Raw genomic sequence first — 25,362 nt, 5'->3', positions numbered from 1 at the left:
ATCAATGTAGGTCTTATCCTTATAAGTCAAAGGTCAAAGGTCAAATTTGTGTAAGAATTCGCAAAATAACAAGAATTTTGCAATGATTTTTGGTTGCGGGTTTATCCCGCTACCAAAGTTAAAGTGTATTTCTGACTATTACAGCATCTTTATTCTATTCCGATTCACATCCAAAAGATGTTCATGTGCTCACAAAATAGTCCCATTTATGCACAGTGCGGATGAATTATCAATGAACAAGCAATTCTTATTCTACCTGTATCCACTCACACTAACCATTTAGATTATATAAGATCTATCAATGATAAGGTATTCCAGCCCATGGTTACATCACAAGCTGGGTCAGGCAGAGTTCATCTTAGATATGAGGCACATTAAATTTGTATTTGTTTCTCATTCATGTATATTCATAGACTGGCATTTTAAACAGAAAATAAATCTACCAAAAACCCGCAACCATCAGACATTTCAAGGCTTTGATTCTTTATTGTGTAGGTTATTTCTGTCACTACTCGTAAAACTGATCAGTATTCATTTTAAAATATATACAACTGACAATATTACTGTTGAAATAATAATGAAAAGTAAGTCAAGGTCAAACCTGACATTAAAGGTCAAAGGTCAATTTCATGTAAAAATTCAAAATACAGCATTTTTTCTTCTTCGTTACAAATTATATTGTCATTTTGTTCATTGAAAGCAATTTTGTCTTATGTTTATTTGTAAATCAATGTCAGCAATGCAAATCTAATTTCAAAAGCAGTGATTGTTATAGCTTATATCAAAGATAAAAGGTGAAATTTGCGTGAAAGGTCGCAAACGTAGCATTTTTGCAATACTTTTCATTGTTTAAAAGCATTTTGTCATTATTAATATCTTATGGTTATTCCTTGAAGTCTCATACATGTATATATCTATGTATGGGTCAATGTCTACAATGGAGATATCATAAGACATGAGTCTAGATCAGCCCTAGTGTTAAAGTTTAAAATTCTTTTTCGGGTAATAAATACAAAAGATAGCACTGTTATTTTATTTCTTTGTTCAAACATATCTTGTTATAGCTTGATGTTAATTCATTTTAAAGTTAGCCTTTACTTCCTTACTGCCTTACTGCCTTCCATCATTTTATGGCCGTTTTATATTTTATGATTAGATGCGGCAATGAACTGCGTCGTTTTTTGCCGTCGCTGATATCTTTTCGCGGCTTTGTCTCAAATGGGATGTCTGTTGACCAAACTTTCTGGCGTGCTTCTTCCAGATAGGAACAGCTCTGTAGAATGTGAAACGATGTTGGTTTCTCTGATCCGCACTGACATTTAGCTTTCTCTGCAACTCCTAGCTTCTTCATATGTTTTCTCAGGCCACAGTCTTCAGTGCGCAAACGGAAGACAGTTAATTGGCTGTTTAGCTTGTGTAGACAGTCCTGATTTGGCGGGTAACCTCCTTTTATGTTCTTCCAGTCTGACGCAAAGCTGTTCTTCCACAGAGTCTGAGCTTCTCTGTAAGAAGTTGGAGGTTTGGGCTGTATTTGTCTGGTTGCTGTCTTTGTAATGTTGTGCTCAGCTTCATTTCCAGCTATGCCCACATGTGCAGCAATCTATCGAAATGCTACATTGTTGTTCTCAGGCAGGAGATTGATGTTTTTCAACAACTGTCTGATTAAGTTGTTTGATGGACCTGCTGAGAGAGCCTGAAGAGCTGACTTGGGGTCTGTTAGGAATATATTGTCCCTTTTCTCCTCGCTCATACTTTTCGAGTGTCGCCGATGTGAGGGCTTGCATCTGGATCTGTAGTTGGAGCATCTCTTGCCGACTGTATGAGAGAGTATGAAGGAGGAGCTGTCTGAAAATTTGATGTAGGCACCACCCCAAGCTTTCTGAACTGCCTTTTCCACTGATCCATTGATATATTCGTGGATGCAAGAGTGTGCTGGATAGCGGTTATTGATCATTTCTAGCGTAAGAGATTGTTGGTAAGCCTGATGTTGCTTTCCCTTTTCTTCTACTCCTGGCACCTCAAATATGATCTTTGGAGCACATTGTCTGGGAAACCATTTATTGGGCTCGTGCCGCTCTGCCTCTGTGTCCAGTGCTGCTGCTTTCTATTTTTGCAGTTTTTTGACGTGACGATGTGGATAAGACTCTTTTCAGTTTGTTCTTGGTTTTGCTGTCGAATTTTGAGCGGAGTGGGTGGGATGGTAATCTCTTTGCATTCTCTGCATGGACAAAAGCTTTGTACTCTCCTTTTGTCTCTAATTGTTCAGGGTTGGCTGTCTTTTCGATTCATTTTATTTGAGTTGTTTTCATTGCCCCGGGATTATCCTCAGACCTGAAATTTAACCTTGTCCAGTTTATCTTTACAGGTTTTGGAAGCAGGTACCAATGAGGTTGATGCGTACTCTGCTATGTACCGTACGTTGCCTGTGTAGACTTGCAGAGGATCTTTGCATTTACTCCCCAACTTGTTCCAGCCAGTTTTTTTCATAGTTGCGAGTTTTTTCAAGGCCCTCTTCTTTGACCTTTAATGTCAGATTTGACCTTGACTAATTTTTCATTATTATTTCAAGAATGATATCATCTGTTATAAATACATTAAAATGAATAATAATTAGTTAATAGTTTTTAAATACCCTAAAAATAATGAAAAACAGTTGCAAAAATACTGGGTTTTTTGGCTAAATTTCACGCAAATTTGACCTTTGACCTTTGATAATAGGTTTTGCTTTGCCCTATTTGTTTAAGACCTACATTCCTGACCTTGCTTGACATGTATACATTAAAATAAAGAAAACAGAAAATTCTAACAAGAGCTATTATTTTTTAACAAAGTAATTAGTAAGTATGCTACAAATTGATCTTATACATAAAAATGACCCCTGACCTTTAATACCAGGTTCGACCTTGACTTATTTTCTCTTCCATGACATCGTCTGACATATATACAGTAAAATGAAAAATGATCAGTTACTAAAATGACAAAACAAATACTTTTAAACAATAAAAAATATTACAAACAGGTGATATTATTGCAACATTTTATTCACTTTTTTGACCATTGACCTTTGAAATTATGGTTGACCTGGAATGTTTTGCAATAATATGTGCATACCAGACATCACCTACGTTTTATACATTAAAATGAACTGATACTGTTGATTAATATCGGCAAAATACCATTAACAAGAAGAAAGGTTAAAGTTTTTTCGTTCTTTAACTTGAAAGTGATCTTTAACCTTTAATATCACATTTGAACTTGTCTTATTTTAGACGATATCTTTATTAATGACATTGTTGGACATATATACATTAAAATAAATTACGTGCAACTACAAATAATGATGTGAAATAGCATTTATATTTCAAACAGAAAGCTATTCATGCAAATTTTCACAAAAATTGACTTTTGACCTTTGATATAAGCTTTACCCTTGGCAGTTTTATGGTTACCTTTGCACTGCTGACTTTGCCTGACATACAGACATCAAAACAAATTAACTTCGGTGACTAATATTGTGGAAACATATTAAACAGATTAAAAAAGTAAAGGTAACATTTTTCATATGTTTGCATGAAAATGAACTTTGACCTTCAATTATCAGTGTTGACCTTGACGTTTTGCAATAAGATTTACATTTCTGACTTTGACTGATATATGTACATTACATATATAAAGCTGATTGACTTATGATAACAAACCAATTTTTAAGAATAAAAATAAATTTCAAATATGCCATTTTTGTGATTTGTATATAAATTTGACCTTTGACCTTAAATATCAAGTATGCCCTTCATTTCTTTTAGATGAATTTCTTTTTGCTGACATTGGTTGACATATAAACATTTACTGACAATCAAATAGCTACTGTAATTAAACAGTGAAACAACTTGTAGACGTAAACTTTACCCTACCCCCTAAATTTTTACAAGTGAGTTTAACATCCCATATCACAAACATAAGTGAACAAAATATAGATAGGCACGGCTTTGACACTTAAGAAATGGGTTTTCATGGAGGATATGAAATATTGTTTCCAAAAATGTATAAACTTCTTTTGGCCTCAATTGTTGCAATAAAAGTCCGTGAGCTCTCGGACCATTACGTTATGCCACCCGTTCAGCAGTAAGTTTATCTTTATTTGTTATTTTTATTTTTGCCTGTATAGCATCTCGTTCGTGGATTCACTAGTACAAAATTTGAATTTCACTAGTTAAATTTGAAATGTAATAAAGCATATTCGATTTATTTGTTGACTAATAAATTGTTGTCGTGGAATCCATGTAAAAGTATTTCGGGTTACACGCATAGCATCTGGTTTAAAGTAACAGGCGTATTTGTGTAATAAAGTCTAAATTCTGTGTTCTATCATTATCCCAAAGTGAGATACTAATAATAATATAAGATATATTAGGATTTCGGAAAGTCTCATCTGGAAAATACGGTGGTATGTAAAATATCATAATGTTAGAATGTCAGAAAGTTAAATCATCATTGAAATATAATACCAAGCTTAACAGGGTGTATGTAAAACTACTACAGATTGACATTTAGATACCTAATGTATTTGTGTAAATTCCAAAACGTTCCTATATATTGATGTCCGTCTGACCTTACTGGCCAGAGATCAAACGGCTTCGTTACCAAGAAATGCTATAGCTGCCCGCCTTCCTTTTGGTTTTAACGAGTTTTCATTTTCCTAATCTTTCAATCCATCGTTCCGTATTCTCCTAAATGACAAATGAAGTTTGTTATTTCAGCTGTTAGAATTTCAGGAATCTACAAGTCTGCAAATTAACAGTTATTGTTGGCTTATGTTTTCTTCCTCGCAAAAGAAATATATCCAATTTCACTACGTTTAATACTTTCTCCTCATTTTCCAAATAGTTAAGGTTTTAAACTTCCTGCGAATATAACTGCTCTACTGAAACAGTTAACCAAATGTTAGTTTTCTTCATATGTTTGTTTTAAATTAGAAAAAGAGGTTTTTCGATAATGCATCTTAGACAGTAAATAATGAGCATATCATATCAGACACTACAATTTTATTAATGTCAGTTTTGTCAATGAAGTAATACTCATTTTCTACAAACTTCCTATTGTAAACATAGAACAGGCGTTCCAATCCATATGCGTTATAAATATTGTCTATTACGTTGATAACAGTCTATTTTAGTATTTCAATGTTGTAATATGTCTTTGATGTTTGATTCGATACATATTTAGACAATGTGGTAAAGTCACGCTTTTTCACGTCAGAAAAGATAGGATATGTTACGTAGACAAAAACAACAACGACAACACTATTAATGAATTATTTGGTTATGTATACAGTATATATTTGGTAATTGACACGACGAAGACAGTGTCACATAAAAATGCATTTGATATGATACTGGACGTTTTTGTGGTGTGTGCAAGCGAGTATAAGCATAAAATGTCATATCTACTTTGTTTTTGTTATTGTTCTTAGATTTACTGGTTTTATCTTTAAAATATAAATAACAATGTTATTAAGGAAATAAAACTTTTATATTGTTTCTAGTGCTGTAGGATCATTGTGCATAATTATTTGTAAACGTAACATGATGATATGTAGTGTATTTCAGACATTACTGTTATTACAGTCTTCACAGTGTCATAACGTGTTCAATGAAGGTTCAGTAGAGATTAGGGTGTTACCAAATAGGTAATAAAATATTTATTTTTAAAATTATTAATCATCTTTGAAGGCGAGATATTTTAAAAGGAGGTATTCAGGGCAAACTTAATTTTTTTTTTAAACCATCACAAATGACGACAGGGAACACTTTATTGACTGCCGTTTACCATTGTGGAGGGTAACCGCTTATCAGAGGTTAAAATTGACTTAAACTGAATGGCGGAAAATAAAACTGTTGATAGCCGATCGTGCCGTTTCGCGAGGTTATACTGTATTCAGATGAACTCCAGACAGCTTGACTTAATAAAGTTCACGTTATGGTAACTCTAAAGCCGCATGACTTTATGGCTGTCTGACTATGTTTGGGGGGCTCTGTGTTTCCAGGAAATCTACACTTTCCTTTTATTTTTTCACAGCAAGGATAAATGATGTTCGCGCATTTTAAACCCTGTTAATTGGGGTCTGCACATTTCAGACCCCAGACTAAGCAATGATAGCATTATATGAAACAGAGTTTTAGGAAATCTAAATATATTATCACGGCCTCAGAATCATTTTCGTTATTTGAAACAAAAATCCATGACAAAAACCAGAGAATGCAATTAAGTTCTTTCATAAACACTCCATCTGTGTGAATTCCATTAATTTTATAAGTGATTCTATCAATCCAAACGGAATGATCTGTAACGAATTGATAAACCTATCTCTAACACACCCTTTGTTCATATTGCTTATGTTGATAAATCATTGCTTTTGTAACGATTTTGAAATTGTCGCCAACCCTACCATATATCATTATATAGTGGCCATCCCCACCCTACATGTTGTAAATACATGCAGCGCAGTGAACAGGTAAAGCAAATTAGCGGTCTATACACGTAATATGAAAACGTATATTCAATGTAATACAAATGTTTTATTAATGAATTAGAAATTTAATATTACATCAATCCATTTTTCTTTAAACAATTTGTGCGTCAACATGGATGGACGTATTGATAAAAAGTTATCATGCCCCCTGATCTGTTAAGCGTATGATACACATAGGAGCAAACTCCATACCGCTATTAAAACAGAAAACACACCACAGCTAAAGATTTATGAAAATGAAAGGTGTCAAGTTACAATGTTATATTGATGTAGGTACAACAATACCAATTGTCTTATTTTATCATTTGGATGGTATTCAGCAATGAAAGGAGGTAGGATTCCTTGAATCAAGTGATAAAATGATCAGCCGATTTCTAGATTCCATCCATGTCTATGCGCATGATGGATTGATGCATTTTCCTACCTTTACTAAGATTTGCATGTACCTGATAAGTGATCTGTTTTATCTGGTATATCTCTATATATTAAGATGATTCAAATAGCAGTTTGTAGACGTACATATAACCTCTGCTTCATTTAATTTAAAAAAAAATAAAAAAGAAACAGACTGTTACCAGTTGTGTGAAAGGCCAGTTTAACCTTCTATTTCCTGTCACAGATATTTCCGTGAATGAACAAGATAAAAGATCCAGCAGGAACTAGCACGCCACAAGATAGCCGCTTTCTCGAAATGAAACTACATCAGTGCATGTATATGCGTTTAGACGTGACATTTACAATAAAATGCACAGCCTAAATGGAGCTGATAGGCAAGGACAGTACAAAAAAGGAACACTGTAGGGCACCGCTTTTGAACGGTCAAAAGTGAAACGCACCACTTGGCGAACACTCTTTATCCCCACCATGTTAAAAAGATACAGGACAGTGTCAATTGAAGTTATTCCCACTAGTTCAATCCCTCTCATGCTCGATGGTATCAAATGACACAGTGTGTAAAAAGCAAAAAAAAAAGAAGCAAAAATAGCACTTATCTATACATTTGCTAAATGACACTATAAAGAAAAGCTTAATTTCCAAAGCCGACTTTTTATATTGGTATATCAAGAATAAATTTACGCGCTTTAAAGAAAACTTGACAATTATGTATTGTTTTTTTTTAGGCGTAGTTGCTTAATGACGTAACATAACGAGTGGTTCTGATTTCGTTCTAGTCTCATTCAGATTTGTATTACTTTAAAACAACTTTATAAAACCACTAGGAAGTTCTTTAAGTTCAAGGAACTAACATGCATCAATTAATGCCTTTCTGGTCGCGAATTTAACTTGATTGTCAACGCTTTCTGTTTTCCATTCACAAACACCCTAGAAACAAGCTTTTCACACAGGGGTGTAGGTTAAAGCCTCGTCCTTTCTTCTCAGGTTTCTGCTATGCCCATAGCTTTAAAATAGTGTACCTGCTTGTTACAACGGGAACATTTGTATTTTGTCACAGGGCGGAAAATAGTAATATTGGAAACGTTCTTTTTCGCTGGAAAGAAGATAATGTATTAAAAGGATTCCTTTATTAAACTACTGTCGAGTAGAAACAGAGCACTTAAGCTATGTTGTGTTTTTATTCTATGAATAAACTCATTATCTCTTTGGCATTTAATATTTATATGTTGTAACTTGCAGCATCAAAAACAGAGCTCTGTTTCGTATATTTTATATTTTTATCAATGTCTGTATAGTGGTAATTAAGCAAATTTACAAATATTTAATTGTTTACACAATCTTATTTAATACTAGGACTTTCATTATTTATATTTTTATGTAAGGCATTCACTGTATGGTTTATGTCAGTCTTATTGTTGGCACTTTGTATAATTCATTCTAAATCTTCCAATGTTAAAAGTTATTTTAATTGCAGTGAACGAGCGCCAAGCGCCGAAAATCCTTTGATCATTGAGTAGTGTATAAACCCGTAATAGTAAAGTGCTTTGTAAACTTGATAAAGGACAAGATAATCTTAAAAATATACATACGTTGGAATTCCCTACGACTTTATTTAAAATTTGCTGTCATAAACATAGACATATATTCAAATTTTATTTTTATAAATGATGGATGTAAATATATTTTACGAGTGTTCAACTATTAAAGGCTTTGCGTTGTTTCTCTTTGTGATATTGTTAGAGCAAGTGGCGGAGTGTAAGGGGTATAGGCATTACGTTATGCCACCCGTTCAGCAGTAAGTTTATCTTTAATTGTTATTTATATTTTTGCCTGTATAGCATCTCGTTCGTAGATTCACTAGTACAAAATTTGAAGTCCACTAGTCAAATTTGAAATTTAAAGAATGCATATGCTATGACTTGTCATTGTTGTCATGGAATCCATGTAAAAGTATATATATGTATAAAAATTAAGAAATAATTTATAGCAAAAGAGTGTTTTAACACAATTTATGCACGATGGGCGGTTATACGTCGGGCTCAATAATTTCACGAGGGCGTAGCCCTCGTGAATTTATTTGACCGAGTGTATAAATAGTGTTTAAACACGGTTTTGCTATGAATTATTTCGATTCTAATATGCCCTTGATGTAAAACAGTAGACTGAAATACAGTAGCGCTCTTTCTTGGTCGCAACAAAAACACTGACGTCACCGCACGTTAACCTGACGTCATTCTAGCGTAAGAGTGTTTAAACAGAGAAAAGCATATCAGAATAATATTTATTAAGTCTCAAAGTGGGTTACACGCATAGTATCTGGTTTTGAAAATAACCAGATTATTTGTGTAATAAGGTCTAAATTCTGTGTTCTGTTATTTTCCCAAAGTGAAATACTTATTATATATATTTACAGGATATCGGAAAGTCTAATCTTAAAACTGCAACTGATATAATTGAGCCGCGCCATGAGAAAACCAACATAGTGGCTTTGTGACCAGCATGGATCCAGACCAGTCTGCGCATCCGCACAGTCTGGTCAGGATCAATGCTGTTCACTAACGGTTTCTCTAATTGTAAAAGGCTTTGAAAGCGAACAGCATGGATCCTGACCAGACTGCGCGGATGCGCAGGCTGGTCTGGATCCATGCAGGTCGCAAAGCCACTATGTTGGTTTTCTCATGGCGCGGCTGATATGTTTTAATATCATAATGTCAGAATGTTAAATTATCATTGAAATATAATACCAAGCATAACAAGGAGTATATAAAATTACTACTTATCTTGAAAGTTAATCATATATCTCAGTAAAATAGTTATATAATAACGACACTGTTATTTTAAGGTTTTTAAGTAAAAACATATAAAGATATGTGAACAAGAAAACATTAAATATAAAATATTATAACGTATGGTAAGTTCAAAGTTATATTCTTGTAATCAAATACGAATGCGCTGAGATACATTAAAGCGGGAAGGGCATTCGGATTCGGATTGGGATCAGGGATTAGAAAATAAAAGAGTAAAGTAATTTAAGGTAAAATGTAATCAGCTATATGATGTAACTTATTTGAGTCGTGGATAAAGAGAGAGAATATATATTTGTATAATGATTGGATGATTACGTCCGGATGTATGCAGATACACTTGTTACAATTACATCAACTAATGAGATAATGTTTAAGTACAAGATAGGGTTCAAGTAGAAAACGATACGAGAAGAAAGATTTTTGCTCATTATTCTGTTCAAAACTCCTAAAAATGTTACGTTGACCTAATAAGGTAGTTGTGTGTACATTTTATGTGTGACAAATTTAGGATAGCATGATAGTAGGATAGCATGTTTTCGCTTTCGTGAAATCGATTAGTGATACCTGGAACCAAATTTCGTAATGGAAAAAGAATATTAAAAATTTGATTGCATGTACAAAAAAAAGAGCAGTAAATCAATTTCATAAATTAAAAAAAAAACACTTCACACTATTGTTAATTGACAGGATTATGAGCATGCCGAATGTAAGGTCGACTCCATAAATTTAAGATAATTTTATGTCACTTATTAAGAAACTTTTATATATCACAACAATGTTGTAATCGTATTTTCACTTAATGGAAAGCCGGGCACATTGCTAATATCACATAGAAGTTGTTTGTTGTTCTAAGTTGCCATATAAAAGGCCTAATTCATAATGTTTATCATTATCCTAATTAAAGTAATTCATGTCAAGTCGATTTATCTCCACTGGTCTATATCAGTATCATCACATATAGCAAGGTCAAACTCGGTATTATGATTTACCTTGAAATAATTGATATATTAGTATTGACATTTAAATACCAAATGTTTGTGTGTAAATTCCACTTGATGTCCGTCTGATCTTACTGGCCTGAGATCAAGCGGCTTCCTTTTGGTTTTAAAGAGTTTTCATTTTCCATATATTTGAATCAATCGTCCAGTATTCTCTTAATTTGTTGTTTTATTTGTTAGAATTTCAGGAATCTACAAGTCTGCAAATAAATAATTATTGTTGCCTTATCTTTTCTTCCCCGCAAAAGAACCAGCTTCGTTTTGTACTGCCTCTTCATTTTTCTCGTAAATAAGGTATTAAACTTTGACATTCCTGCGAATATAACTGCTCTATTGAAACAGTTAACCAAATGTTAGTTTTTATGATATGTTTGTTTTTAAATCAGAAAAAGAGAGATTTTGCGATAATACATAATGAACAATTGCATATCAGACATGACAACTTTATTAATGTCAGTTTTGTCAATAAGGTAATAAACATAAAACATGTGTTTTGTATTCATAATAAAATCGTTATTTATACGTTATTAATATTGTCTATTACGGTGATAAAAGTCCAAACATTTTGGTCTATATTAATACTTTATTGTTGCAATACGTTTTTTGACGTTTGATTCGATGCACGCTTGGACAATGTGCAGCCTGGCTCAATGGCTGCATGGTTATTATGTCTCCCCCAGGAGACATATTGTTTTTGCCTTGTCCGTCCGTCCGTCCTTCCGTCCGTCAGTCCGTACGTCACACTTCATTTCCGAGCAATAACTGGAGAACCATTTCACCTAGAACCTTCAAACTTCATAGGGTTGTAGGGCTGCTGGAGTAGACGACTCCTATTGTTTTTGGGGTCACTCCGTCAAAGGTCAAGGTCACAGGGGCCCGAACATTGAAAACCATTTCCGATCAATAACTAGAGAACCACTTGACCCAGAATGTTGAAACTTCGTAGGATGATTGGTCATAAAGAGTAGATGACCCTTATTGATTTTGGGATCACTCCATCAAAGGTCAAGGTCACAGGGGCCTGAACATGGAAAACCATTTCCGATCAATAACTAGAGAACCACTTGACCCAGAATGTTGAAACTTCATAAAATAATTGAACATGCAAAGTAGATGACCCCTATCGATTTTGGGGTTACTCCAATCAAGGTCAAGGTCACAGGGGCCCGAACATTGAAAACCATTTCCGGTCAGTAACTTTAGAACCACTTGACCCAGAATGTTGAAACTTCATAGGATGATTGATCATGAAGAGTAGATGACCCCTATTGATTTTGGAGTCACTCTGTCAAAGGTCAAGGTCACAGGGGCCTTAACATGGAAAACCATTTCCGATCAATAACTAGAGAACCACTTGATCCAGAATGTTGAAACTTCATAGGATGATTGTACATGCAAAGTAGATGACCTCTATTGATTTTGGGGTCACTCCATTAAAGGTCAAGGTCACAGGGGCCCGAACATTGAAAACCATTTCCGGTCAGTAACTTGAGAACCACTTGACCCAGAATGTTGAAACTTCATAGGATGACTGATCATGAAGAGTAGATGATCCCTATTGATTTTGGAGTCACTCTGTCAAAGGTCAAGGTCACAGGGGCCTGAACATGGAAAACCATTTCCGATCAATAACTAGAGAACCACTTGATCCAGAATGTTGAAACTTCATAGGATGATTGTACATGCAAAGTAGATGACCCCTATTGATTTTTGGGTCACTCCATTAAAGGTCAAGGACACAGGGGCCCGAACATTGAAAACCATTTCCGGTCAGTAACTTGAGAACCACTTGACCCAGATTGTTGAAACTTAACAGGATGATTGGTCATGAAGAGTAGATGATCTCTATTGATTTGGGGTCTCTCTGTCAAAGGTCAAGGTCACAGGGGCCTGAACATTGAAAACCATTTCCGATCAATAACTAGAGAACCACTTGACCCAGAATGTTGAAACTTCATAGGATGATTGTACATGCAAAGTAGATGACTCCTAACGATTTTGGGGTCACTCTGTGAAAGGTCAAGGTCACAGGGGCCTGAACATTGAAAACCATTTCCGGTCAGTAACTTGAGAACGACTTGGCCCAGAATGATGAAACTTCATAGGATGATTGGTCATGCAGAGTAGATGACCCCTAACGATTTTAGGGTCACTCTGTTAAAGGTCAAGGCCACAGGGGCCTGAACATGGAAAACAATTTCCAGTCAATAACGAGAACCTCTCGACCCAGAATGTTGAAACTTCATAGGATGATTGTTCATGCAGAGTAAATGATCCCTATTTTTTTGGGGGTCACTCAGTTAAAGGTCAAGGTCACAGGGGCCTGAACATTGATAACCAGTTCCGATCAATCACTTGAGAACCACTTGACCCAGAATGTTGAAACTTCATAGGATGATTGAACATGCAAAGTAGATGACCCCTATTGATTTTGGGGTCAGTCTATTAAAGGTCAAGGTCACAGTGGCCTGTTCATGTAAAATCATTTTTTGGAAATAACTTGAGAACCACTTGACCTACAATGTTGAAACTTAATAGGATGATTGGACATGCAGAGTAGATGACCCCTATTTATTTTGAGGTCACTTGATCAAGGTCACAGGAGCCTGAACAGTGACTTGAGAACCACTAGGCCAAGACTGTTGAAATTTAGCGGGATGACTGGACATGCCAAGTAGATGATCCTATTTGCAGCCAACCATCAGTGTCTCTTTGACTTTCGCTCCTGACCCCTATTGACTTCTTGCCTATAGGACTTTGCATTAGGGGAGACATGCGCTTTTTTACAAAAGCATTTTCTAGTTTTTTTTTTGATACTGGAAACTTCGTATAAATAAATTCAAAGCCTTTAAAATAGCACATTTTTGTTTTGAGCCAGGGGCAAATACAAATATCAATACAGAAACAAAATGCTGGAGTTACTTCCACTTTTAATGAAATTGAATTTGTCAGAACAAATGTAGGGACGGGATCCAGTCTAGACAATGTGATATAGTCACGCTTTCACATTTGAAAATATCACTTAACGTTGTTAGAACATGTTACGTAGACAAATAAAAACAACAACAATGTTTTTATAAATAATTTGGATGTATATATACAGTATATATTTAGTAAGTGAACGCATTTGATATGAAGTGTAATTCTTTCCAGAATACGCACAGACGTGAAAAATGATATTACTTTTACGATGTCTGGTAAAGTCTTCCAAGAAATGTGTAAATATACAATCAATGAACTCTTAGTTTTCTTTTTACTAATTATTGTTGTCAGCTTCCATTCATTTACAGTCTTTAATTTGAATTGATCTTTATTCTGTTGTGTGTTAGCAAGTATTTGCATAACCTGTAATGTCTACTTTGTTCTTGTTACTGTTTTAAGACCTACTGGTTTTAACTTTTAAAATATAAATAAAATATCACCAAGGAAATAAAACATTTTTTTCTACTGCTGTAAGGTAATTGTGTTTAATGATTCGTAAATTAATAAAAAATATCGAAAGCTTTAGTTATCCAAAAACCAGACCTATGTACAATAGTTTTTCAATTAACCATATTGTTACAGAGCTGTTAATTATCTGCAGATCTGTTAACAAAATAAAATTCAGTCAGAGATTTACCTTATTCAACATATTAGTGAAACAAATGGAATGTGCTCACGGTTACTTGAAACTCGAATCTTCATAAAATCTAATTTCGAGCACATATAACTAAATGAAGTACGCCTTTGGGTGTATCAAAGGAAACATAAACAATACCTTCAAATTTAATACAAAATAGATCAAAAGCTGAAAATGAGTTGAAGGCCTTTCAAATTTACCCCTGCTTGGCCTTTCCCAGAGTCGGGGTGCAGATAATTTGCGTTAATATTAAAATAAATGTGCAAATTAGTTGGTTTTAAACTATATCAATCTCTAATTCATTAACGAGACATTTAAATGTTGTAGAATCTATCATATCTTCGTTTAACTTCAAATTTGTAAGAAGTTTCATGTTACATGAACGACAATGATTTTCTGCAAAGTAATGTATAGACCTAAAAGTCAGATCACATTGACAAAAGGGTAGTTTGAGGAGCAGAAAATATTCGTAAACAAATTAATCACCATCAGCGTCGAATTTATCTCTGAGCCAGTGAAATTTAGGAAAATAAATTATTTTAGACAAAATGTGAACAAGCACCTACTGTACATTGACAGAAGTAGGTGTATCAGTTAGCTACGGCCTTTTTTCCTTTGAATAATATTATCACGTTTTAATTAATGAAGTCGACACCGAATAAGTTTTTTCAGAGACAGTTTACTTCAAAATGGTTCTTAAAAACTGCGATTTGTTCATAGTAAGAAAAAACGTCCGCCTTTCCAACTATACAGATGCCTTTAAGGTTTTGATCAGGCATAATTATACTGCTATTACCATGCTGCTTAAAATAGGTGTTAGCGTTTTAATGGAGTCTGGTTGGTTCGATTCCCTGCTCTGCAATTCATGTACATTGTCATCGAAAGGACCCTGCTCCCATATACCTATATTTTGTTTATTGTCTATAACAGACTTTAACTATAATGTACTTGTAATTCATGGAGTGGCATAGTAAAATTTAATTCTGATCTATGGGGTTCTTTTTTTTTAAATTTCATCTATTTTGTGGCTCACATAGCCTAGCTACAAAATTTCAAATAGTTACTGATGATAGTTTTATTCGAATTTCTACTGTGACACTTTCTTTTCCAATTTACTGCTCAAGCTATGCACGAAATCAGAAATCATTGTCAGAATTTTGTTTGCTGTGTCCAACTCCTCTCCGGACATATACATGTAACTTAGAACCAACCATGTTTATTGAAATGTTTGGACAACCTGCTTAACGGCCAAATAGATGGGATGTCGTCAAAAGCGAGGCTAAAAGTCGTGTTCAAGAACGCAGCCTCCGCAAGTCGCTACTCCATAGCAATATTAATATGTATGTGCACATAATTATACAAACTGTATAGACAAAGTAATAACAAAACTATATAGGCAGCGAGAATGTAACTGAAAATAAAGGAACCACTTTTGAGTAAGCGAAGTAACCTTGTTAGGCCGGATCCGATTCCAATACTTATTTACGAGACACAAAAGTCAGGAGGTCGAAAATGTATGTTTTTCGTTTTACTATTTGATCTTCCGCATGTGTGGTGAACATATTTTATAACACAGAAACCACAAACGTAACCCAGAAACTTTTGATTACTTTGCATTTCTTTAAAGTTCTGTATAAAATGTTTTTATGACATAATTGTCCCAGTTGTCTGTTTGCTCTTAAGCAATTCTGTCTTGTTAGTGAATCGCCGTCTGGTAATCAGAATGTGTTATTGGAAAAACATAAGAGAAGTTTCACTGATATTCAGAAATTATGTGACGATGTAGGAGTTTTGGTTATATTGCAATATTAGTTTGTTGGGAAACTAAATGTCTTTGTTTTGGTTTTAGAAACCATGTTATCCATGGAAATACTAAAAAATCCAATTTTCAAGGGCAGATAATTCAATTTCAAGGCAATGAAACTATGCATATTAATTTATTTCTGTTTCAGACTTCATTTACAGTCAGTATACACCGTTTAAAGAAATTTGGTCCATGGAAAAGACCAGGACTTAACGGTATCATTTTGTCATGTTCATAAGGAAATTTGCCACAGTGTCTATATTGACATGGGGCAAAATTTTCTTACGGACAGAATGTCTTCTTTAAACTGTGCTTACTGACAGAGAATCAAATCAAAAAAAAAAAAGGAAATATGAAATAAAACAAATCATAGGGACCCAGTCTTGGTCATGAATTATCTGCCCTTTAAATTCGGAAAGTACTGATTTTTTTCAAGGGCAGATAGTTCAAGATCAAGCCTGGATACCTATAATTTTTAATTAAGCTTGATTCTCAGTTAATATACATAGTTTAAAAAATTTTGTCCGTAGGAAATATTTTGCCTATATACATATAGAAAACTGTGCGATATGTCTTTAATCATTTCAACTCTCTGATGCCCCCGACTACGTCCGCATTTACCAAAGGGGTACCTTGCGACTTTCCTCCAAAATTTCAGCCGGGATTTTTTGTCGTAAACTATTCAAAATATCCTCAGCTTAAACATAAAACATATACAGGTGTTTGCACAAGCGTATTGTTTTTAAATTGTCAGATTAAATTACTGTCAGTGTTTTGATACAATCTCTAGGAGCAAACTATGTGAGCTGAATGAATCATAGCTTTAATATATGATACCTGCCTGCCTGTTACATCCAGGCCATTTGAATTCTGGCACAGGTCGTAAAGCAGTGGTGGAAATAAAATAGTGTGTAAAAGAGATTTCTATATTTAACTATTTTACGAGAGTAAAAACAGACTTCTTGAGCTCACTTGTTTACCCTATTAATAAACAAGTTATCTCTTTGGCATTTATTAGTTATACTTTGGAATTGCAAAAAAAAAAATAATTAAATAAAAAAAAAATAAATAAATAAAAATAAAAAGCGCATTTTCGTAGCGGACGTATACATTTTTGTCTTTTTATTCTGAACACATCAGCAATGCAAATTAAACAATTTAAAAAAAAATGTTTTAATTGTTTTCATAATGTAATATGATGTGATGACTTTCTTGCGTAATATTTTATCATGTAATTATTTCTTTTTATGCTTCAATTCAATTTAGTTGTGTTACTGGGTGTGGGCGTACTAATATTTCATTATAAATCGCATTGCAGTGAACGACCACCGTGTGCCGAAATCTTTTGATCATTGAGTAGTAGTAAAGTGCTTTTTAAACTTAGTGACTTAGTGTAGGATAATATAATCTTATAAACATTTATTAGCTGGAATTCCCGACGTTTGTAATTTCAACCTTGCGATCATAATCATAGACATATTTCCGAATTTCATGTTTATAAACGATGGATATAAATACATTTTACGAGTACTCCGCTGTTAAAGGACTTGTGTTATTTCTACTTGTGATATTGTTTGAGAATGTGGTGGAGTGTAAGGGGTATGGACACTACGTTATGCACCCTGTTCCACAGTAAGTTTGTTTTCATAATTTTTCTTACCATTTATTTTTAAGGACGTTTTAAAGCATGTCATTCGTACGAAATCTGAAATTCGCTAGTTAAATATCTGATTAAAATACATTTCGTTCATTGGAACATTTCTCTTGTCGATGAATTTGAATGAATTACATTACATTACAATTTATATTTCGAAAGACTCTAGATTGTTCAAATGCATCTGAATTGAAAATAATCAACCTGCTTGAATAATGTTACATATTACTGTACAACAGAGTTTTTGTCTTTTGCCATTTTCCCAAAGTTAAGATGTGCATTTTATGGCATACTACATTGTGAAACAATAAAAACACAGAATCACGAGAATGATAACGTATGGTTTGATTTTTGTCAAAATGTTAAATCATCACTGAAGTATGACAGTGTGTAAACTTGAGTACATAATATTATGTATTGGTATACAATAAAACATTACTTATCTTGTAAATTTACTTAATATCTCAGTTAGATACGTGTGAAACATTAACAACCTTGTTATTTAAAGGTACATGTACTTCACTGTTTACTATAATATTAAGACACTTTAACAAGTAAACATTATATTATTAAAGCGAGAATTCACGTGCAATAGTTTTGAAATACAAAATAATATAACATATGATAAAACCTTAAGTTCTTGACAGCAATGCTTAATATTATCTTTATGACAGATACGCTGAGATGCATGTTATTGTTATTATTAGGTAGTCAAGAAAAGAATAGGGATTTAGAATCAGGAAATGAAAAAAACAGAAACAAACTTAAATCAATTCTGACAATTTATAAAGCATCAGATGAATGATGCAGCTTATTAGAGTTTATAAAAAACCATAGGAGTAAAGGGCAAAACGACAGTTTTAAGTAATATTCACATTTGAAACATATAACGGCATAATTTCGTGGGGCTAGACAGAGCTGCAAGGAAGAAAGTAGATGGCCATTATTCCGACCAAAACTTCTTAATTTGTGATAGTTGCCTTTAAGGTGATTATTTACGTTTTGATCAAGTTAGTTTTCAGCAACAGTTAATTTCTGTTTAATATACTACGGTAAACTGAAACAAATTGCACTTACAAGGTAAAGAAACCCGTTGTTTTTTTGTCATTAGACTGTCATTAAAATTTGCCTCATAATGACAACATATGTGAAGTTCAAAATAAAAAAAAATTCGTGGCATGTACAAAAAAAGAGAAGAATATCAGCTATGTAGATTTCAAGACACTGTGAAGGTGATAACTTACCTTATTGAAATGTGGTCTCCCGTATGCAAAAGTCATTTTAGGTCACTTAATGTGATAGTTTATTGATGGTCTCATACACACAAAATATTTTGATAATTTAATATAAAACAAAACTTAGATTTCAATATTGTACGTACCGAAATTGCAAGTATCGTATAAGAAAACTGGTTGTTAAACTTTTTAAGATACTGTATGCCAGGTTAATTCAACGGTCTACAAATCTTCACCTAATTCATATTAAGTCACAGTACAGTAATAATAAATAACACTAGAGACATTGATAACTCAATCAGATATCGCAACTAGGTATAGAAAAGTTCCCGCAGTTTATCTATTAATTAACTTTGACAGAAGACAGCTCCTGTAAGTATGTACAATTGAAATGTCAAACTATTGTTAACAAGACAGTTTAAAAGGACACTAGCTTCTATACTTCTTAATATACAAAAATACATAATAAGATAATTCTCCGTTAATGAGCAAGTAAAGCTAACTTGACATGATTTAAAAACATAGCTAATGAAAAAAAACATGAAAATTTGGTCATGGCGAATGTGAGCTATGTGGTTGATGGTTAAGAGCTTCCTCATCAATGCTATAGGTTCGAGCATTGTCAGCAGACTGAAATTCATTAGACCTGTCGTGGAATCCCAGCTGTGACTGAAAGGATTCCCAACCACCCTCCAGAACGAAAGGTGGAATGTCGCAATTCAGACATTTTATGTCATTGTGACTTAAGTCCACATGAAGGAAAATGTCAAAATTAACAAGAAAAACGTGAAATAAATTTCAAGACAAAAGTAACTATTTTCAATCTTTTAGTGTGAAACAGAAGTTGTATTCTGTAAAAAAAAATATGGAAAGAGTCATAATGATACCAAGATACTTAATACAGGCGTCTATAAGATGGCGACTTATAGTGTATATCTCTTTTATCTTTTACGTTTGCTCTTCTGTTTTATGTTCTTGATATCACATACAACACGTGCATTCCGGCATCTACGGTATAATAAGAAAAAATGATGCATTTATTTTGACGTTAAGAACAAAACATGTGAACATTCCAAGACGTTCATTGGCGCACTGATGTCCGTCTTGCCTTGTCTTGTCGACCAAAGGTCAGAGGAATGCTATAGGCATTCCATCTAATTATTATTTCTTCTCTCTTTCCATCTCTCATATTCTTTTATGTTGTGAATGTCACGTCAAATTTGTTGGAATTTCAGAAATTCGAGTATCTGTCACTAAACACCCAGTGTAACTTTATCTTTGATGATCTTAGATAATCAGAGTTCAACAATAACAGCGGCTGAAACTGTTAAATCGTTTATATTTCGGTTGTCATACGCTAGCCTGGCTCCTTGGCTGCATGGTTATTTTAAAATATACTGCAAGCCTTTTATAAGTACATTTTAAGCCTCTAAAATAGCACATTTTATCTGACCTAGGTTCGGAGTCAGGGGCAATAAAAATGTCAATACAGGAACAAACTGCTGGAGTTACTTTAACTGTTCATGAGAAAAACCTACAATGTATATGTGAGAAATATGACAGAACAAACATTAGAGACGGGAGCGTAGTCCTACGCATATAACAGATAGTCCTACGCATATAACAGTAAAACAAATGCTCTTTACCCCTCATACCTTTTCTTTTGTTTTAGAAAAATGAGAAAGAGAAACATGGAGATTTTCAGATTACATGGCTGAAACTAATAACAATGCTCCATTTATATCAGACACTACAACCATTATCATTCTCATATTTGTTTTGTTTTATTAATGTCAGTTTTGACAATGGCATAGTGCCCTACAATATTCCTACAGTAAACAAATAACAGGTGTTTTGTCTCTGTAATGCAACCATTTTGTATAGACTCAGACGGCTGGTATATATTTTTCAACATTGACTAAACCTAAGGATATTAGTATTTCATCGAGGAGACCATGTAATGTTTATAAACACTTTTATCAATATGCTCACAGTAGATTTATATTCAATCTATGGTTATTTTGTGGACTGCTTTTTCAATAAGATATTTTACCTTATTTGACCTATTAAATGAAAATTTGGAATATGTTCGTGGTTACTTAAAACTCATATCTTCGTAAAATCTCATTTTGATGAAATCTAATAGCTGAACGAAGTATGCCTTTGGGTGTATCAAAAGAAACAGACAAAATTCCTTCCAAGCTAATACAAAATGGATCAAAAGCTAAAATGAAACAGAAACCTTTCACATTTGTTTGCCCCTTCTCAGTGTTAGGGTACAAACATGTTGTGCTCACTTAAAAAGAAATGCGTTTTAATTATAAAGTATCTTTAATTCGTCAATAAAATAATTTGATATCGTTTTACGTAAATACGTCAATTTCGGAACAAGGTTCATTTTACATATATGAGCCGTGCCATGGAAAAACCAACATAGTGGCTTTGCGACCAGCATGGATCCAGACCAGCCTGCGCATCCGCGCAGTCTGGTCAGGCTCCATGCTGTTCGCTTTTAAAGCCTATTGGAATTGGAGAAACTGTTAGCGAACAGCATGGATCCTGACCAGACTGCGCGGATGCGCAGGCTGGTCTGGATCCATGCTGGTCGCACACCCACTATGTTGGTTTTGTCATGGCACGGCTCATATATTTTTATAGGTATAAGTAAGCTTTTTCTTCTTTCCTTGCTCTTCAGAGGATTTTTTTTTCTCAATAACATTGAAAAGTCGGAGTATAGGTCTATGACTCTTTATTTTTAGGTGCTTTATGATGAAATATTTGCACTTTAGAAAGCACCACAATACTAACTTGGCCTCAAGTTGGACTATGTTTCTGGTGCGCTGATTTAAATGAAATCGCAACAAGATATGAATAATATTGAAAACGCAAAATAGTCTTGAACAAATTTATCCAAGCTAGTAAAATTAAGAATGGCAAAATGTTCCAAACAAAAATATGAACAGGCATACCGACGTTGCCTTGATAGAGATAGGTATATCAATTCGGTACAGGCTATTTCATTTAGACAGATATTACCAAATGTAAAATTAATGGAATTCGCACCGATTAAGTTTTTTTTTAAAGATACCGGTAATTCATTTCAAAGTGGTAATAAAAGATTAGTGTTGGACTTACAATCAACAAATGTGTGTCTTTAAAAGAATGTGCTGACGTCTTGAAGGGTTCTATAATTTTGCCAATTTATACTTACATCTAAAAACCTCTACTCTCCTATACTTTCTGCCGTTTTTATCAGATTCTGAAAAGACATTGATTTTGTTGTTAGGTATGGTTCACTTCTAGTTACCATGCTGATCAATGGTGTTTTTTAATTCATATATCCTCAGGCAGTCTAGCACCTATTCCAAATGGTTGAATTTCAAAAAGAACAGATCTGTAAAATTGGTTTCAGTTAATTGCTCCACTTTTGATCGCCACAAAGAACATTAACCCTTAGCCTGCTGGGGGCAGATGATTCTGCCTTTGCGACCAGTGCAGACCAAGATCAGCCTGCACATCCGTGCAGTCTGATCATGGTCTGCACTGTTCGCTATTCAGTCAGTAAATTTTCAGTGAAAACCCCTTGGAGTGATAAGTGGTACTGTCCAAATTGAAAGATGGACCAGTCCATTATAGAAATATAGCAGGCTAAGGGTTAAAATGGTATACTTGAACAGATACAACGTAAAACGCTTCAGAACTGTGTTTATGCTTTAATGTCATTACTGCAAATTTCTCACATGTTTTTACCAACATCCCACCTAAACCTGTCCATTGGTCAGAGAAAATTGCCACTATCATCATGAAGTACTGCAAATAACATTTGGAATTGGGTCTGTAAGCTTCCGCTATAGGTAATGTCGGGTTAACTAATATATGTTTGATTTTCCATGTATGTGATGCAATGATTTTTATAGAACAAAGACAAGAAACATGACCCAGAAACTTTTGCTTACTTGGCTTTTCTTTCTAAATTCATTTTGTCTTGTTTATTTATAGTAATTTGTTTAGTGAATCGAACTTCTGGTAATCAAAAGATATCTATGAGAAAAATTATAACGAGAGAAAGCTCACCTGTTGTTTCGAAATTTACTCGTAAAAATGATTTTCAAGCCTCTGAGTTTTTCATCATACTACAATTTAGGTTGTTCTGTGCTTTTGTGTTTTATATATAGCACTTTTTTACCATGGCATGTGTAAGCATAGTCCTGCTACGGACTAGAAAATATGCCTTATTTTTCTGTTTTTCTTAATTTCTATCTTTTAACCTGTAGTATATCAGCAAGAATCTCTCTTAACCCAGGGTCTGTATTTGTCAACTTTTGACGTTTTATACTACGTTTGAGCTAAAGAAAGAAAATATTCTTAATATTCTAAATAATAATTTGAGCTATTTGGTATAAAAGACACAATATCATTCCTTCCAGGTTTTCTTTCTTTTTTGTGTTGTTAACTGGATCCCCCAGCCGTTTGTCGGAAATGTATTAATAGGAAACCCAGAACATACAGACCCTTGTCGCGTTCTCTCCAAGTGAATCTCAAATGTAATATCAATAATTATACCTTCAAGAAGATTTGCAGTCCATGAGTTTTGTTGCTTAGAGAAATCTACAAAAAACTTGTTGGAAGCAAAAATTTGGGAGTAAGAAATTCCTCCTTGCATTTAACGAGTTAATAGATGTAATATATAAGCAATGCTAAATGTGATTAACCTGATTTGAGAGCGATGATTTGTTTAACAAGTGTTATGGTAGCATTCTTCAATATTTACAAACGCAATATCAACAAGCGTGAAACATTGCACTTTCGAAAACTTCAAGAGAATTTTTATATTTGCTTATGCATTGTTTCCATCATATTGAGTTTTAATTTGTATTAAGCATGACAAGCTACCTAACATAGAACTGTTCTCTGTTATTTGGACACGAAACCAGGAGGTTCACATGTTTGTTTGACTGTTTGACTTTTCGTATGTACGGTGAAAATATTTTATAGCACAAAAGTAGAAACGTATCCCAGAAACTTTTGATTACATTACATTTCTTTAAAATCCTCACAGAAGGCGTTTATGTCATAACTGCCAAAGTCATTTCAGATATATAACATGTGATTCTGTTTTGTTTACTTCTAGTAATTGGCTAAGTGATTCGAAAGTCTGGTAATCAAGAGTTTTTCTTTACAAAAATTAATATCAGAGACAACTCACCTGTATACCTTAGACTCGGAAATGTTTTCCAGGATTCTTTTTCAATTTCGATTGGATTCCTTTGCTGATAATAGTATCGCTATTTTAAAGTCGTCAGTCGGCAGATTTTAAAGAAGCATCAATTTTTAAGAAACTATATTGTATTTACTTTGGAATTTATCAAAACTCATTACGTTTCACAAAGCTTAAGAATAATCATAACTAAAAACATAAGTCTTACGGGTCGTATTTATTGTTTAGAGCTTAGTAATGAGTTTGTTTGAAGTTTAAAACATTAGGGTACATGGAAACGAGCACTTAAAACTTGAATTCAACATCAGCATTCTAAATTTGATACAGCTTAGCTCTGTAGGGAGAGCGTAGATATACAGATCGCGGAGTGGTGAATCCGGTCCTCAGGCGAGGCGCATGTTCTCCATTACGATTGATAAAAGACATTTTGTCTGAAATCATTCGCCCTCCAAATCTGTTTTTATGTCGGGAAGTTGATGATAGTTATTGGCGGAGAAGAGGTTTGTACTGGTTCAGAATCCAAGAACACTGGTTCGATAAACTGCTCTCCGTTGTTGAAACAATAATAGAACACCATTTCTACATTCCTTTTTTGTATTGTTGGTCGGTATTTAAAACAATGTTTGAAACTCAAACGCAAAGGAAACTATATAACATTATAAGGTTTTAAGGTTTCGCTTTACACGTTTTTGACAGGAAAGAAGTAAGTTAAGATTACAAAATCGAACACTTCAAGATTGCTTAAAATTAGATATCAAGTGCCAATACTGTTTTATCATAATGTGCAAATAATGATGCTCCTTTGCCTAAGTTGGGAAATGTTAAGACATTTATGTGAGTTTTTATCTCAAACAGATATCAAACCACTAGACTATTAGGTCAGAGAGTATGTACAGGGATATAAATGTTTTACGATTCTCCGAATGGCGATTCATGTGAGACTTTCGTCCTTTGAGGTATTAGTTAATCAGTGCTTGAAAAAACGCACGTGTACATAGTATGTTAAAAAGGATTTGGAGACAAGAATGAAGCTTTACGACTGGTCTATTTCAAGAGTTTGCTTAATAAAACCAGAACACATTCTAGAGATTTAAAACTTTCA

General features: G+C 33.9%; 1 protein-coding gene across 12 annotated transcripts in view; it reads left to right on the top strand.

The window, feature by feature from the left end:
* Positions 1-25,362, top strand: part of LOC123535289 (acetylcholinesterase collagenic tail peptide-like) — a 135,786-nt gene that overhangs the window by 57,815 nt on the left and 52,609 nt on the right. For 2 of the 12 annotated variants that reach the window (XM_053520024.1, XM_053520034.1), the window contains exon 1: positions 8,578-8,720. The exons of 8 other annotated variants lie outside the window; for them this stretch is intronic. In XM_053520024.1, the coding sequence (XP_053375999.1) occupies positions 8,590-8,720 (131 nt within the window). In that variant the 5' untranslated portion in view covers positions 8,578-8,589. Of the gene's footprint in view, positions 1-8,577; positions 8,721-16,503; positions 17,061-17,471; positions 17,786-25,362 lie in introns of those variants that run through there. 2 more of the 12 variants (XM_053520025.1, XM_045317890.2) reach the window with 2 other exon arrangements.

This window comes from Mercenaria mercenaria, chromosome 12, assembly GCF_021730395.1.
Source record: "Mercenaria mercenaria strain notata chromosome 12, MADL_Memer_1, whole genome shotgun sequence".
In the NCBI taxonomy this organism is placed as follows: Eukaryota; Metazoa; Mollusca; class Bivalvia; order Venerida; family Veneridae; genus Mercenaria; species Mercenaria mercenaria.
Note: the sequence above shows the minus strand (reverse complement) of the source record. Positions and strands in the feature narration are given on the sequence as shown.